This window comes from Brachycentrus maculatus, unplaced genomic scaffold (assembly GCF_059751285.1).
Source record: "Brachycentrus maculatus isolate JH-2025_06_01 unplaced genomic scaffold, ASM5975128v1 h1tg000105l, whole genome shotgun sequence".
Taxonomy (NCBI): Eukaryota; Metazoa; Arthropoda; class Insecta; order Trichoptera; family Brachycentridae; genus Brachycentrus; species Brachycentrus maculatus.
The window spans coordinates 2,558,816-2,576,916 of record NW_028280859.1 but is presented as its reverse complement, the minus strand read 5'-3'; the positions used below and the strand labels follow the sequence as shown (position 1 = coordinate 2,576,916).

The following is an 18,101-nucleotide window of genomic DNA, read 5'->3' as shown; positions in this document are numbered from 1 at the left end:
TTATATCATTATTGATATGATGTTTACACAAAATATTGAAGAAGTATTTAAGCAAATTGATTAAAGAATTATGAACCATTTAGTTCACTTTATAAAACAAAATAAAAAGGTAAAGAAAAAATGTCAAAAACCTGTCCAAACTCTCAGCATTCAGTTTCCAGGTATCTGTGTCAAATGTCTATCTACTAATACGATATAACTTTATATAATGCTATTAGATATTTGAAAAAAAATGTAATTTTGGTTTTACTTGGGAATATTTTTATTAAAAATATTATATTTAAGTCTGCTGATACTAGGTACTGTAAGCCACATAGTAAAAATTTACAGATAAAAGATTTAAACACACATATATGTCTGGTACATTTGCACTAGTCTAACAAAAAATGTCACCAATCGCATTTTTTTGACTAAATAAAACCAAAAATGTAGATACAAAATAAACCAACTTTGTCAGTTATCACTGTAGTTTACAATTGCACACACATAAGGCAGCGTCTTGCATTTCACATAGGCAGGCACATGGGCAGTACCTACCTCACTTAGGTGAAAAAATATAGTAAACTGATAGTGAGGGGAATCTGCATTTAATTATAACTTGAATGAAGGTATTCGTTTGTGGAATGTTTTTGTAAATATAAATTAGACGCTGTTTTTTCTACTGCCTACCCTGATTTGCATGCTACTGGTAGGATGAAGTCAAAGTACAATGGAGTATGTAGTCATATTTGAAGTGTTTACAAACAGGTTACATTCAAACCTCGATATAAGAGACATGTATATAAGTGAAACCTCTTAACCCGCCCTACACATACGAACGTACGTGATACGCACGGTTTTTCTTCACCATTCTACGCTAACCTGTATGACCTACGCGCACGAGAAAAGATATCTTTTCCAAAAATATTTAATGCGTACCAGATACACTGACAAATTTTTGTCAGGTTTCATACCTGAAAATATTTTGTTACAACAATCGTTTTTTGCTTGTTTATAAAAAATATGGCTGAAAATAACCCGGAAGTAGGGTGTCTAAAAGAGAGCTGACTTACTTAAGGTTCTGTCATTTTACCCCTCTGTAAAAGAAAGCAAAGGCCTCTTATAAGAGAAAAATGTCCCAATCCTTTGGCCCCTCTAATACAGTAATACATACTCCGCTTAACGTCACCCCTATTTGCTGTTTTGCTATAAGGCTGTTTTAATAGCGCAGTTCAGTGATCACTGATCATGCATCTTTTACTCGGGGATTTCCTAATATTTATTCGGTAGCGTGTATAGCATGTTTTTTTTTTTTTAATTACCTAACGTCCAAGTGTCTCTGAAATCTAGCTACGGCTTATGCAACACCGTTTATTGTGTCCCTGCTCAGGCTTCAACTTTATAAGTTTCATAGCCTATGCCTACTTGTGAGTGCATTTACTCTTTATGTTTAAAGTTACTATAATTTCATGTAATTCATGAGTGAAAATTCTACAGAACATTCTACCTTCTTATTCTTTGTGTACAGCGTGTCATTTCCCAATCAGTTTTATACTATTTTGGACATTCTTAAGGTGTGTGCATTCCCAAAAAGATTATATATGTACTACAATACTGTTTTGTCGTTTGAAACGCACTAGTTCTTGTATATAAAATTGCGAAAAGTTTTGACATTATTTTCTAATTTTTACTAGTTGTTTTATTTTGCTTTACCATTTTCATTTACATATGTATGTGGAAAATAGACCCCGCTTAGCGCTGATTCGTTTAGCGCGCCATTTTGCTGGCACGAATTACCTGCGCTAATTCTGTATTATATATTACTGGATATTACTGTATCAAAGTTCGATTGTATTAAAAATATAAATCAAAATACACTTGTAATTGAACTGATTATTTTTTTGTACAGCTGTTTTGCATTGTGAGGACATTGTCAAGCTGTATCAAAAATCTGAATAGACATATCTAAGTACATATTTGTAAGGATGACAACTAAGTTATCAAAATCCATCCATCACAGTGAATAAATTCAGCAGTATAAAAAAAATCATATTTTGATTTATATTCATATAGATAACCTAATTTTTAAAAGAAAGTGACAATTTAATAATACAGATGACAAAATAGAGCCTAATGGTAGGGACTGACAGGAGCCATTTCGTCGTAACGTACCGTGTTACGATGCGAGCATTCGTATAGTCAGTACAGCGAGCCGAGCACTCCATCCATAGTTTCGGATGCTCGCCGCGAGTGATGTTACGACGTTACACTACGAAGAAATGCTCCAGTCAGTTTCCACCATAAACATTTGTCATTTTTTGTACTTCATTTATTTATCAGTTGACTTGCTTCTGTATTGGCCGGCCGGTGTTGAGAAATTTTCTAGAAGGCAATTCGAGAAGAGTGATCAGAGATCTTCCGCTCTTTGCGCACAGCTCTTGTCCGTCTTTGGCAGTTGAAACGCGCCTGTTTTCATGTAACCCGTTCATTAAGTGCCTGAAATATAAAATTAAATAAACTTTAATACTAGACACTTTAATACCTCAGATGAATGTGAGGAAAATCATTGTATGACAGAATTAAAAACGAAGATATAAGAAAGGAATGTAAGGCTGAACGAGGAATAATTGAAAAGATTAGGAAGAGTTCTTTACGGTGATATGGACATGTGGAGAGAATGACTAAGAAAATATATGTGGCGAATGTGAGAGGGAAATCCGAACGAGGACAACCGAAAAAGACTTGGCGCGATCGGATCAATCAGAATCTAAAATCTGGCGGTGTCAAAAGTCTGCGTATTCGGAGGGCATGTATGACTAGATGTATGGATGTGAAGGAGGCGAGGAGTGTATGTCAGGATAGAAGAGTGTGGCGTTCTATCCTCTCTGCCTACCCCTGCAAAGAAACGACGTGATGGTAGTGGTAGTAGTAGTTAATACTAGATATTAAAAAGACAAAACACCAGCCTTAACCTTTTGGCTATATATTAGCCGGATATTGATCTGTTCCATGAGTCTGAGGGGGTATTCCGAAGCGGGATTCTTCTACATCTTTAACAAGAGTGCTCTTGCTTACTTTCTAATTTTCGTTTTAATGTATGCGCTTTAAATTTTAGTTTGTAATGTATGTGTAAATAACTATTGAATAAATTGAATTGAATTGAATATTATGAAGGAAAAAAGGGATTTTTTAACTAATTAACTAAATAACCATTAAGCTGGTTCTCCACAGGAGCAGGCAGAGAAAATAGAATGCCACACCACTTTGTCTTTGCAAACATTTTTTGCCTCATCCACATTCATACATACATACCCCTCGACGATTATTCACAACTATCAGAAATACTTCATCATCATGACAATATTTCATATGTTTTTGTTGGCAAAATGAGGAAAGCAGTGAATAAGATAACCAATTATATACTTAATAGTAATCATAAATTATCTATGAAAAAAAACATTGTAAAAAAAAATCCCTAAATAAACCTTTTCAAATTATCAACAGTTTTGCGTAAAAGTATCTATGGAGGGTTTACAATTTCACTTTATGTCAAAATTGTAGTTAACTTTGTTACAATTTATGTTTTTTTACTATTTGACTTAATTTGTTAAATCGTCCGCCTCCGTAGTGTAACGGTCAGCACGCTTAGCTACCGTACTGGAGGTCGTGGGTTCGATTCCCAAGGGGAGAAGTTGAAAATAAATATTCTTTTTATTCTTTTTTTTTTTTAATAAAGAGATTTATTTGTGTTTTTATAATTCGTCTGCCTCCGTAGTGTAATGGTCAGCACGCTCGGCTACCGTTCTGGAGGTCCCGGGTTCGATTCCCAAGGGGGGTAAAATAAATATAAGTGATTTTTTCACTGTAATATTTATTTAATATTACCCTGGACTGGTACCTGAAGCGGAGGGCTGATCACCTTTCCTTCATGTGTAAACGATCAAAATAACACTGTGTTTATATGACGCAGTGCCCTATGCACCATTGGGTGCGGATAAGGGTTTTATTATATATTTTATTATTTTATAATTTACACGAATATTTCAATTTCTGTGAGCCTAAGCGGCTCATTATTAAAAATAGGTATCAAATTGTGGTAGAATGGGCTCGAACCGAGAAACTCTGACTAAGAGTCCGCGACACTAACCACAGGACCACAACCCGACACAAATATTAGTGATTTTACACTATAATATTTATTTAATATTACCCTGGACTGGTCCCTGCAAGAGTGATCACCTTGCCTCCATGTAATTAACAATCAAGAGTACACACGTCAATGCGATACAGTGCCTTATGCACCATTGGGCGCGGATAAGAGTAAGAAGAAAAAGAACAAGAAAATTAGTCACTCTTTTTTTTGCATTTCACGATATAGCATAATTATTCTAATCCTTAACCGCACCCAATATGGTGCATAGGGCACTGCATTGTGTAGGTAATGACAATATTAAAATAGACCTTGTGACATGATGAGGGACCTGATGAGTAGATACCCAGATCACGGGGTGAGTAGTCGGCAATTCCGTTTCGCAAGGTGTGCTCAGAAACTCGGCACATCCAAAGAATTTGGAAATGTTCCCTCCGACAGAGAAGAACAAGAACACCTTCCCGGTCTGCGAACAAATGAAATACGGGTATTCCGGGTAACGTTTGATGATTGACCTACAGTGGAACCTCTCATAAAGAGTAATTCGCATAGCAACCAAAAAAAATGGGGGAAAAGTTGCTCCCTTAATGAGTGAAATTTTGCATGAGTTACAGAGAAAGGGCATGTCCCTTTTCAACGACATTCACTTGTGAGCCGGGACTTCCGCGACAGTCAAAACAAAAATGTTTTGCTTGACGAATAATATTCTAGAGTGAATTATGCTCATTAAGAGAGGTTCCAAGAGGTTAAGAGAATGAAATAACAACTTACGAGGCACGCTTTCACCAGTTTCCTTTCGGTGCTCATTGCAAAATTCCATTTCCCGGTATTCTGCGCAGTCTCAATCGCTTTGGGGTTATTCGCTTTTATAACGAAATACCTCGCGACGGAGTCACCTTGGACGGAATATTTCTCTATATTAGCGAGAAGAGCATTAGGCGGCTCTGGCACACTCAAGTTGGGGTATCCCCCCGGGTAGTTTTGCTGGAAGTTTTTCTGTTTCGGCACGCTGTTGGATCCCTGGCCATTAAACTGCTGCGAGTAGTAATTCGACTGACTCGGTTGCTGATACATTTTAGGGTCGTAATAATTGGAGCCAGAGTCGTAATCGTTGTTCCTCGGCCTGGAGGATTCGGGCCATTGGTAGTCCATGAGTAAAAGTTTAGGCCTCTGGCCGATGCCCGGTGGCTGACTCAATCCAACGATCCTTTCTTCCATACCTAGTATACTTACAACGGTAGATATAATTTTATCATCCATTTGACCCGCCAATTTTCCCGGGTGCAACATTCTTCTTATCATTAGAGCCGCAAATTTTTGCCTCAGAAGATAAATGCTTAAGGCGTCACTCGAATCTGCAGTAAAAACGACCCAATCGTCGAGCGCTATAAAGCTCATATCATTAGTAAAACCGTCATTTTCTTCTTCGCTGTCGGAGTCGTCGGAAAGCCCCGGCAAGTTTGAACGCAGAGCGTTAGTACTGAGCCTCAAAGGTCCTCCGAATAATGCGACGGTCATCGCAGTGACCGCCGTGTTACAACGTATGAAACAAAATCTTCCCACTCTCGATATCTCTTCGAAAACTAGCCAATCTGTCGGTATAGATTTCAGAGTAGCGAATAGTCCAGATTTACCTCCGGAGGAATGTAAAGTCGAGCTCGGGTGGAAAGCCAATTTCACTTCCGTACTAGTCCTAAGAGTAAGATCGTCTCTGTCTATTCTAGCGATAGAGGGATAGAGGCCGCTCACCAGGACAGCCTTTATAACGTGCCACTTCTCCGAGTTGGAATTGGCATCTTTGATATCTCCCGGACCTCTGGCTTTCACGAGACCGATGGCCCTCAGCTGGGCTAATAACTGAGATCTCATATTCGAGATCATCTCCATCGTAGCCCCGCTAATTAAATTTTTAGAGCAAAAAGCCCTATCCGAGTGATTAGTTCGAGCCACCTGCCAAGCTTGAAATGCTCTCAAAAGCGCCATATGATCGGAGAACGAGTCGGCGGCGAAGTTCCTTCGAGACTCGCTGCCTAATTTTCTATTTACCGGATTCGGACTAAGCTGAAATGGTTCTTTGGCCGCTAAACAGCAAGCGATGGTCAGAACCGGATCCAAACACTTAAGAACGCAAGCGTAGAGCAACATTTTGCCCAATTTAGGTTCGATGGTAAGATCTAAAAGATGCTGCCCTATTTCGGTTAAATCTTCCCTTGCCGTGAGTGCGCCGATCGTCTTCAGCAGAGTCACAGAATTGCGGATGGTGGAGAAGGCGGGAGGCTCCAGAGCCTTGCTGAGGAAGTCGGCGATGGGAGTGTTACTCGGAGCCAGCAACTTGGAGTGCAAGCAGAGCTCGTGTAAAGGGACGCGGAGTATTTCGGGGGTAGAGTTTTCCATGAGGTTTTGGTGGCGGCGACCGGAGCACAGCATGTAGGCCTTGCCGGGCCGAGTCCTTCCGGCGCGGCCGGCCCTCTGCTGCGCGCAGGCCTTGGATATCCACACCACTTGCAAGGAGCACACGCCGGAACCCGACTCGTAATACATCTCCTTGACCTTCCCCGAATCCACCACGTATACGACATCGTCGATAGTGATGGAAGTTTCGGAAATGTTTGTGGACAGAATAATTTTTCGCATATCTGGCAAATGAGAGAAAACTCTTTTCTGATCGTTGGTTTGCATGTTGCTGTGAAGGGTGAATATTTTATACTTGGCTTGCTCCATCTCCGCGCAAGATTGAATAGCGTCCCTCATGGTGATGATATCGTCGTATCCGGGAAGGAAAACTAAAATACTCCCCGGGGGTTGATTGAAGTGGATGTGCTTGATGAGTGCCAACATGAGATTATGATCGATGGTATCTTCGGGGATAGACTGTTGGTAGATATCCACCATGTAATTCTCTTCCGACACTACATTTTCCGATGGACTAGTATCGGGTTTTACCTCTTCTATAGTCATATTTTCTAGGAAGAAGACACATTCTTCTTGATTAGCATCCTTGGCATATTGCAGAGCACTTTTTCCTTCCTTATCAGTCACTTGTGGGTCGGCTCCTAAAATGGAGGTTTATACGTAAATGTAGAATCTTTAGAATCCTAGCTATGAGAAAACACTTTCCTTTCATTTTTATATTGCAAAACGAAATGATTGAATAAATTACCCATTAATATAATTTGTTCTAAAGTCTCCTTGAGGCCGTGATGCGCCGCAGCCATCAAGCCGGTCATCCCGGTCACGGAATGTTGGCAATCTACGGGAACGCCTTCGGATACATACATGTACAGAATCTGAACAAATGAATCCTGGAAGATTTCAATTTATTTATTTTCAATTAACATATACATTACAAACAATTTTTTTTTAAAGTGTATACATTAAAATAAAATATATGCAAGAACTATTGCTAAAGGTGTAGAAGAATCCCGCTTCGGAAAACTCCTTCAGACACATGGAACAGATCAATGAGATATTGTTCAACATAGCGGTAACTCTTCCTACAGGCATAACCATAGACAGGTTGGTCCTGTGTATAGGAATGTGAAACATTTTATGCCGACGCTGTCTTAGGTAACTATGGGGAACATACAGAGCAATGTTCTGGATAATTTCAGGATTGTCGATCATACCGCGCAACAATCGATAAAAATGCGTAATCAAATACTCATTCCTTCTAGTCTCTAAACTATTGTAGCCAAGCATACCCTGGAGAAACTCGGTCGGGTAGAGCCGAGGATAATAGCCGTACTCTCTCATGTAGAGATACCTCAGACATTAAAGCTAACTATATCATATCCGAGCGTACATATTCAAAAATATAACTAATTTATTTTAAAATTGAATATGATTGCAAATGCAATTTCTTCATCAGTGATTTTCTATTGTAAATCGCAAAATGTCGCAAAAATTGCAAAACGATTCATATCTTGAATGAAGATAGTGCATTATCGCGGTCTTTTTACTCACCAGGTTTCCATCTACCAAACAGCAGTTTAAAAATTCATCGACATCAGCCTGCAGATCAGGCGGAATGGCTTCTGTTGGCTGAACAGATAAATTCTCCAATTCTACACAAGGAAAAATAAAACATCAATTCATAATAAATATTTAAAACACATTTTGTGCGGGAAACGCTTAAAAACGTCTATTACACACTGTTGGTAAGAAACGGCAGACGCTTATAATCGTTCTATTTGCTTACTTTTAGTAGAGCGCAAGAGACACCAAAAAACATTGTACAGATAAGAATTGGGTTCGCGGCTACTTGTGATTAGTATACTGAGGGTCGGGCGGCAGACTGTCTGAGTATAATTAGGGTCGGGGTTGATGAATACACCGTCCGCAAACAATGTGTTAAAATATTTTAACGCCACACTACTCTGTCTTTGCGGACATTTTTTTCCCCTTCCACATTCACACATCTCCTCATACATACCCGCCGATTATTCCTACTCTTGACCTACTCACGCCCGAGCATTTGATATATTGACTATGCCATTATTCAAATATTTGAAAGCCACACCACAAATACAGTGAAACCCCTATTTTACATTTTTCAAGGGACCGAAAAAAAAAAACTTAAATGGAGGGAAAATGTAAACGGGGGGTAGTGAAAAAAAACGTTTTAAATTTTATTTTTTACTGACAAAAAATGTAAAAACTTAATTGGAGGGAAAATGCAAATAGGGGGTATTTAAAAAAATGTACTATTTAAATTTTATTTTTTATTTTTATTGAGAAAAATGTTTGAATTTATTTTTTTTATTGAAAATAATGTAAAAACTTGATTCGAGGAAAAATGCATAACATTTTAAATGTTATTTCGTATTAATTATTGAAATAAAAGTTTTATATTTTAGTTTTTATTGAAAAAAAATGTAAAAACTTAATTGGAGGGAAAATGCTAATAGGGGGTATTGAAAAAAATATAACATTAAAATTTTATTTTTTATTAATAAAATCATGTCATATACATGATTTTATTTTTTCAAAATCTCTTCCGAGTTTATCGTACTTGGATGTGGATATGTACATGCGTTTTGTCACATTGGACCACATTCCATTGCACTTTTTTTAATCGAAACCCGATTTTTAATTATTGTAGCCAAAGTAGTGATTTGTAGCCCCAAATCATGCGCCGGCGAAACGCGTGAACCAACGTGTTTATCAACGTTTTCGAGAATGTTCATTTTCTCTCGCACTGACAAAGCTTTTCTTTGTTGGGACATTACTTGAGAAAATAATGTTAAAGGATTGTGATAAACTAATAAAAGAAATTTAAAAACGTAAAAACTGTGTGTAAATGATGATCGCGAATGATGTCAAAAAGAAGGAAGCATCACAAACCGAGTCAAAAACCGAATGACAGAACAAACGTCATAACATTCTAACGGTTAAAATTGAAAGATTTCGACCAATCACAACGTCGCTCGTCGACCAATCGCGGCGGAAGTAATGTATCTACTGCGCAGACTCATTGTCAAGCGCGCGTAACTCGCATATTTGAAATATTTACGACGTAAATTGGGGGAAAAAAAACGTAAAAACGGGTAATAAATGTATTGAAATATATCGGGACTGAAATAATAACACGCAATTGGCGGGAAAACTTTAAATCCGGGCACGTAAAATCCGGGTTTCACTGTATTTGTAATTAAAATGTAATTTTGTTTTAAAATCACTATAAATATTTTATTATAACTTAATTATAATGTCTACCGGTTTCGAAGCTAACCGCTTCTTTACCTTGATAAAGAAGCGATTAGCCTCGAAACCGGTAGACAATATAATTAAGTTATAACAAAATATTTAGTGATTTTAAAACAAAGTTACATTTTAATTATAAAATGGAAAATCACAAAGTTAGTGCTTCAAATATAAATTATACAAATATTTGTGTTGGTACAAAATATAACTTACTGGGAAGAGCGTTTTCAGGTTGTTTTTTGGATTTGGGTTCATTTTTAGGTTCAGTTCGAACCGAATTTTTTATTCTCTCCATATCATTAGAGACATAATTTGTCATTTCTAGTACATCTCCCAGAAAGAATCTCTCAACATTGAAGACACGACCGGGAATCGTTATTATAGGGCAATTGTTGAAATATCTGGAAGAAAATATAAAAAAGCACAATAAAAGAGTGTAAACAAAATAAATTCACACTCCAAATTTTGCAAATAAATTAACTGGTCAAATTATAAAGTAAAATAAATTGAAAATCACGTTTTAAGCGTTTCTCGAGTAGTGTGGTTGTCAATCACAGGCAGAATTGGTGTATGTTACATGTGTGTATGATCACTTAACCAATTCTAAGACGGTCGTAAGCCCTGTAAATGCCCAGACTTCCATATTTTTTCATTAATTGATTCAGCAGTTACTTTGTGGCAAAATCTATTATTTACCATTATTTCTAAAAATCTATTGTGACACGTGTTTTGATACATTCCGCATCATATACAGTGTTTGAAAATTATGCGGAATGCACCAAATCACGTGTCACAATCCAATGGATTGTAAGAAATAGTGGTATTTACTGAGTAAAACTTTAATTAAAAATTCCATATTCTTCTTCGTATATGTTGAGATGTCAAAAAATAATGTAAATCTTCTAATCCTTATCTGTGGTGCATAGGGAACTGCATCGTGTTGACGCAGTGTTATATCCATCGTTATTCACACGAAGGCAAGGTGATCACGCTTGCGCTTCAGGGACCAGTCCAAGCTATATTGAATAAATATTAGAGTGAAAAAATGACTAATATTTATTTTCACCCCCCCTGGGAATCGAACCCGGGACCTCCAGCACGGTAGCTATGCATGCTAACCACAGAGGCGGAGTACACAGAGTAAATTAGGCAGAATTTCAGACACATACTTGGAAAATATAGTCGGGTCGATTGTGGCGGACATGAGCACGACTTTGAGATCGCGGAACTTGGCCAGAGCGTCCTTCAGAGAGATGAGCAGAAAGTCGGCCAGTTTGTCCCTTTCGTGCACCTCGTCCACGATGACGTGAGTGATGGCCGCCAGCGCCGAGCCTCCCCCCATGAGGGTGCGCAGGAGGACGCCGTTGGTGCAGTAGGTTAGTACGGTCTTGAGACTGACCCGAGATTCCAATCGGATTTGGTAACCGATCGATTGGCCAATCTGTTCATTTCGTTCATATGCCACCTATAATTATACAAAAAAAAACCCAAAATAAATTCCAATGGAATGTATGAGTTATGAAGAAGGTTCAAAAAATTATTTTAAAAGTTCATTAGTTTTCTATATGCACTCAGATGCCAAATAATTTTACAAAAGTTATTAAAAAAAATTGTTGATAAAATAACAAAAACTGTGAAGGTAATTTTATATTTTTTCTTAAAAATCTCATTTAAATGAATTATCAAACAGAGGGCTTTTTTTTAACAAAAAAAGGTCCCGGAACTCACTTCATGTCAAGCTCTTTACTAAAACAAATTATATTCAAATATCATTTAAAGCAACTCTTCCTATCATTTTGATGAATTATATAAATATATGCAGATTGTAATTACATAAGCGCTAACATTGTTTCGTCTAATTGATTTTGAAAATTTTAATAAAATAAAAATTTTCCGTGAAAAAAGGTGCCGGAACCCAGTTGCACAGTGTTATACATATGGAAAAAAATCCCTGATAAAACCTTACTGAATTTTTTATATGAAAAATTCGCCAGGAGGACAAAGCTTTGAAATATTTTTCCGACTGGCAAAGTTTAAATTATCATTGCTCGAATTAGCGAGCTTTTAATGAAATGATATTCAAAATCTTAGATATGTATCTTTTTTATTATTACCAGATTGTATTTTTTAATGATACCTGTTTACATATATCGCTCACTCCTTTCAAGAACATTATAAAAAAAAATACTTGATTTTTCAGGAGAACGTTTTTAAAGTTTAAAAATATAATACAATGTATTAAAAATAAATATCAAGCCATTTATTGAACTTTTTACTGTGCAACAGATCTTTTTAGGTAAAACCTGAAGGTTTTTTCTCCATTTGAAAAATATTTAGTATACATATTTAATAAAAATTTCAAACAATACCTTTTCTTCAAAATGTAAAAACAACACTTTTAGCCATGTAGCGGGTAAATATTAAGTTAAAAATATGCCTCTTTTGCTGGGATATAGTACATTTGCTGGGCATTCCGAAAACATGCACAACTGAAAATTTACGATTTTTGATTTATGACGTTCTTGAAAGGAGTGAGCGATATATGTTTTATCTCATCAGACCGTGATGCAACTTAACTGATTATTTTTTCATTACAAATGAGTGATTTCAAATTATAAATAGTTGTTAAATTTACCCTCTCAGCAATGGAAACAGCTGATATTCTACGAGGTTGGGTGCAAACAATACGGCATGGTTTATTCTCTTTTTGGCATTGATCCAATATCAACTGTGGGATTTGGGTGGTCTTACCAGATCCAGTTTCACCAACAACGATGACTGCCTGAAAATATTAAAAGAATAACTTTTTCAATAAATTAATAAAATAAACTATTGACCCGCATACACATTTGTAAAAGACTTTGTATAATTATAAAAGAGGAAAAATTAAACCTGCAAATAATTTTTTTGCGGTAAACAAAAACAAAAATGAATCATGAATTTATTTATTTTAAACTTGTAAAGTGCCAAAAACGATAACGGAAGTTTTCTGTGGCTGTTTTTATGCTGTTTCCACCAATCTCCTTTTAGTAGCGCACAAGTCGTCCTTCGGGGTGGTTGTGCCACTACGCCAGCTATGGCAGATATTTGCGATATTTTTTTTCTTCTAATTTTCAGATTTTTACCAGAGCTAACATTACAAAATTGATACATTCCAACTTCAACTATGGTCAATTAAAGCAACATTTAGGAATATTTACATTTTCCCGTTTTTTAAATCACATTTTCATATGGACAAAATACAAATCACCGTTGCATTTGGAAGTTTTTTAGCACCGTAAGGGAGGATTTAAGGAAAAACAATAAACTGAACATCAGAGGGACTAATATTCTTCTTCTTCTTCAAACCCTTATCCGCACCCCATTGGTGCATAGGGCACTGCATCATATAAATGCAGTGTTGTCTTGATCGTTAACACATGAAGAAAAGGTGATCAGCCCTCCGCTTCAGGCACCAGTCCAAGGTAGTATTGAATAAATTGATTCTATCACCATAGTATCTCATATAATATGTACATGATAAGTTATAAGCGCAATAAAAATAAAGTGAACTATTAGAATAAAAATAAATTATTTTACCTGGTTCAAATTGATTGTGTTGACTATTTGATCTTTCTGCATGTACACGGGCAGTCCCTGCTTGAACGCCATGACCTCGGGGTTGCACTGCGTGTGCGGCACTTGCGGGACCATTCCGCTGAGGAAGCCGGTGGCCTTGTGGCTGAGCTGCGCCCTCTCCCGCTCGCAGCAGCTGGACAGCTCCTCCTTCTCGCGGCTGGTGATGGGGTACGCGCTCAGCAGCTCCCCTATGCACTGCTGCATGTTCGCGTCCAAAACTAACCTGGCATCTTTTTGCACTAGAGTCGAACCGGACCTTTTGTAAACGGTGATGTACCTGTTGTCACCTGGGAAAAAAAAACATTTCAATATTTTAAATACGTATATCGTAGTCATACAGGAGAAAGTGACCAAGTGCATTTTTTACAAAATGTGATCACTGACTATTTGATATCTTACTAGCTTAATATTGCCCTGAAAAAAATCCCAAAGGATTTTAAACTTGGAAGTATAATATATCGAATTGTTAAAAATGACTAACTGCGTTGATGTTTATTTTCTTGCCAAGAAAAAGTCACTTAAATGGCCCTCCTGAACATTTTACGATTTGTTAGTTGGTCGCTTTCTCCTGTACGACTACGATATATAAGACATTTTCAAGTCATGAAAAGTTATATACTTCTTACTTTTTTTATATAATTAAACTGTATTATTATTCTTGCACTTATATCCATATGTTTTTTGTTACATTAATAAAAATGGAATAAAAGAAAGATATATTTCAAAAATTGGCAGTAGACATGAAGCCTGTCAATGAGACTCGCCAGGTGAAGAGGTCAATCTTGACAGCTAGTGAAATTGTCGGCCATATTTAGCTATGAATAATATTTAACAAGAAAATTATTCGAGATCCAAGACGTCGTTAGGTGGGGAAGAAAACGAATTAGACAATGGTATGCGCTGTGAGGAGAATGGAACCATCCAGACTCCCCCACATTGCACTGTACGGCAAACCCCAAGTTAGACGACTGCCGGGCAGAGCACCAAAGAGATGGATCGACATCGCAGGCGGCTAATCCCTCTTAAAAACAGGCCACAAGGCCTACACCAAGAAGAAGAAAAAGAGAAAATAATAAAATGAAAAGGATATTTTCTAGCGTTTCTTATGTATGTGATTATAATCCAGGATTCGGACCTCACGTACAAATGAAAGAGTTCTGCTCAATAAAAAGGTTCTTTATCTCACCATAGGATGTCGCTAGTGAAATTCTAGTGATTTAAGCAATATATTTCGAATTTGAACTATATAAAGGGTCCGCCAAATAACTTTTTTTTTTTTAAAACAGGGCGCAAAACATCGAGTGTAGCTTCGGCTGTGTGGCACGTAGCGCCGTCCTGTTGAAACCAAATGTTGCCAATATCCTCCTCTTCAATTTTTGTGAACAAAAATCCGTTCAACATGGCCCGATAACGATCGCCATTGACTGTAACGGCCACTCCTTGCTCATTTTCAAAGAAAAATGGCCCAATTATGCCTCTGGACCAAAATCCGCACCAAACAGTGACTCGTTTTGGGTGTACCGGCTTTTCAATGTATGCGTGCGGGTTTTCTGTGCCCCAAATACGACAATTTTGCTTGTTTACATACCCGCCAAGATCAAAATGAGCTTCATCCGAAAAGATGATTTTTTTGGCAAAATCGGCATCTTCTGTAAGTCGATCGCAGGCCCACTCAGCGAAGCGAAAACGCATTGGATGGTCAGTTGGCTTCAACTCCTGAACCAATTGGACTTTGTATGGCGTCATACCAAGGTCTTTATGCAAAATTCGTCTCAATGATGTCTCCGAAATGTTCAATTGTTGAGAACGACGGTGAATTGATGTTGATGGCGCTTCACGCACACTTTCTGCCACAACATCGATATTCTCGGGTGTACGCACTGTTTTTGGCTTTTCACGCTTTGGTTTATCGATGAGGATGCCAGTTTCTTTCACTTTTTTCACAAGATAACGAACATACGGAGCTGACGGTGCTTCTCTTCTTCCAAAAACCGTACGCAATTTTCGCACACATTCAGCAACATTACCATGATTTTCAAAGTAATGTCGCAATATTTCCCAGCGTTGTTCAAGCGTATACACAACCATATTCGCTCAGCGGAAGGATAAAACTAATTATCTGTCAAATCAGACATGAGCTAAGTGTTACCATTCACGAAATAAGCACTAGTTGAAAAAAAAAACTTTAGATGGCGGACCCTATATATACTGAAATTCTAAGAATTTGAGTAATGTGGTTGTCAATCATGGGTAGAATTGGAATTACAGGAGTTATTTTCATATTATTTTTTGACATCTCATCAAAGATGAAGAAGAATATGGAAGAATTATAAGCTTAAATAATCAAAATGAAAATGATATTTTCTGGCGTTTCTCATGTGTGAGATTATAATTCAGGATTCGGACCTCACATACTAATAAAAGAGTTTCTGCTCAATAAAAAGCTTCTTTTCATCTCACCAATAGATGTCTCTAGTGAAGTTCTAGTGATTCAAGAATAATGTTTCAAAATTGGTTCATATATATATATATATATATATATATATATATATATATATATATATATATATATATATATATATATATATATATATATATATATATATATATATATGTATATAGAACTTCCAAGAATTTGAGTAGTGTGGTTGTCAATAATGGGTAGAATTGGTGAATGTTACACGTGTGTTAAGTGAACACTTTAACCAGCCTATGACGGTCGTAAGCCTCGTAAGTGCCCAGACTTCCATATTCTTCTTCATCTATGTTGAGATGTCAAAAAAGATTATTTTTTGACGATGCCCAACGATGATTTGAAGATTATCAAAACAATTATCATATAAATACAATGGTACTTACCAGCGCCTCTAGATTTGGATTTGAGTCCCATTTTTAAAGATTTTTTATGAATTATAGCCCTCGCTTTGGAAGATAGACATGATGGAAATTTCAGCTCAGTTTCATTGTCATCCTTCAGGAAGTTCTCCAGCTGAATGGCGATCGACATGCTCACACATTCTCCGACAGGATTTTTCTTTTCTAGTCTTTTTTTTCGCCGTGTTTCCAATGCTTTCTCGTGTTTCGTCAACATTTTACCTTCCATTTTTAGCGTGTTAAAACTTATTTCTGTTGAAAAACAAAACCCATCATTATAAAAAAAAAGGTATTCTTTGGCTAAGATGCTGTCAAATTAGAAAAATGCGGGTCGTCAATTTTTTTCACTAAATATACTTACTTCCCGAAATTACATACACTTCCTCAGAAAAAAAGTATTTATTTTACTTACTTGCGCATCAGAAAAATTACTTAGTTTTTTTTTATTAAATGCATAATATTTCTTCCGAGAAAACGTATGTTATATTTTGAGAAGTGTATGTTGACTATTGAAAAACACTGTTCAACTAGTATACTTACTATAAACGAGCTCAGAAATCGGTAAAGCTGAGAACAGATTTTATTGAGTATTTTTCTTGAGTATCGTTATTACATGATGACACAATATTAAACCATTTACTGACCGGATCGTGGTCGAAAATTTTTTACAGAATACACAGTTTTTGACAACGCAAAATCGCATGAAGAAAAAACTATAATTATCGTGTTATAAATCCGATCAGGTGTGTAAAGGCAAAACAGAATTGACCTCAGTAGGCAATAAATTATACAATTCCAAAACTCTCTCATAACCCGAAAACAACTAAGAATCCAAATATGCAGATACGAAAAAGTTCGCCGCGAAGGCGCAAAATAATGACAGAAATTATTCAGAAAAGCATAGATTCAAAGATCACAGATTATACTTACTGAAGATTGCTGAAGATCATGGGGAGTTTTTTTTGTATGGGAAAATATCATCGCCTCTACATCATAGACTAAAAAATAATGCCAAAACCTGCACGAATTGGATCCATACATGACGCCATTTTTTTTTCAACCTTGTCATATGCTTTTTGCAGATTTTTTTTTATTACCTAACGTCCAAGTGTCTAAAATCTAGCTACGGCTTAAGCAACACCGCTTATCATGACTACTCAAGCTTCAACTTTCAAGTTTACAAGTTTTAGAGCAGGCTTGGCCAACCCAAATTGCACCCCGGGCCGCATCCATGACCTAAAATTTTCCTAAGGGCCGCATACAGACGATAATATTTTTTTTAAAAATGAATTTCATACTTATTAATTTTTTAGTATTGTAAATACTTTCAATGCAGATGTAAGCAGAAAGTATAATCAGCGAAATTATGAAAAAAAAACACATTACTACAACCAGATGTAAGAAGAAAACACACATTGATCCAACAAAAAATGTATCTGTATAGTAATAAACATTTTTTAAAAATTATTTGTAATCAAAATGATTAATTAGGACACATAAATCAAACAATATTACCAATTTTATTTAAAAATTAAAAAACCAACTATTAAATAACCAATGAATAATAATAAAACCGATTTATCATTGGTCGCTCAGTGAGAGATTTGAGTTTCTTTTCACCAGAATATATGCATTTCATGTAATTACGGAAACATGATAGGTTTTAAAAATACGATATAATATATATATATATATATATATATATATATATATATATATATATATATATATATATATATATATATATATATATATATATATATATATATATATATAT

The 18,101-nt window shown here is 36.3% G+C and overlaps 1 protein-coding gene across 2 annotated transcripts; it reads right to left on the bottom strand.

The window, feature by feature from the left end:
* Nucleotides 1-1,496: 1,496 nt before the first annotated feature.
* LOC148310153 (3'-5' RNA helicase YTHDC2-like) lies at nt 1,497-17,391 on the bottom strand. 2 transcript variants are annotated; one of them, XM_088258919.1, is made up of 11 exons: nt 16,865-17,391; nt 16,310-16,576; nt 13,412-13,737; nt 12,468-12,614; nt 11,002-11,297; nt 10,046-10,233; nt 8,093-8,193; nt 7,290-7,431; nt 4,901-7,182; nt 4,441-4,595; nt 1,497-2,475 (listed from the first exon to the last, which is right to left on the bottom strand). In XM_088258919.1, exons 2-11 carry the CDS (start codon nt 16,551-16,553, stop codon nt 2,316-2,318), a joined length of 4,041 nt encoding a protein of 1,346 aa, XP_088115045.1. In that variant the 5' UTR covers nt 16,554-16,576; nt 16,865-17,391; the 3' UTR covers nt 1,497-2,315. The 2 variants fall into 2 exon arrangements, with proteins under 2 accessions (XP_088115045.1, XP_088115046.1); XM_088258920.1 differs by having other exon boundaries at nt 17,255-17,391.
* Between the last annotated feature and the right edge of the window lie 710 nt (nt 17,392-18,101).

Coding starts and splice junctions, on each gene's coding strand:
- LOC148310153 (XM_088258919.1), bottom strand. CDS start 16,553: ATGGAAGGTAAAATGTTGACGAAACACGAGAAAGCATTGGAAACACGG. Junction 13,738..16,309: donor ATCCAAATCTAGAGGCGCTG/GTAAGTACCATT, acceptor TTTTTTTCCCAG/GTGACAACAGGTACATCACC. Junction 8,194..10,045: donor ACCTGAAAACGCTCTTCCCA/GTAAGTTATATT, acceptor TTCCTTGTGTAG/AATTGGAGAATTTATCTGTT.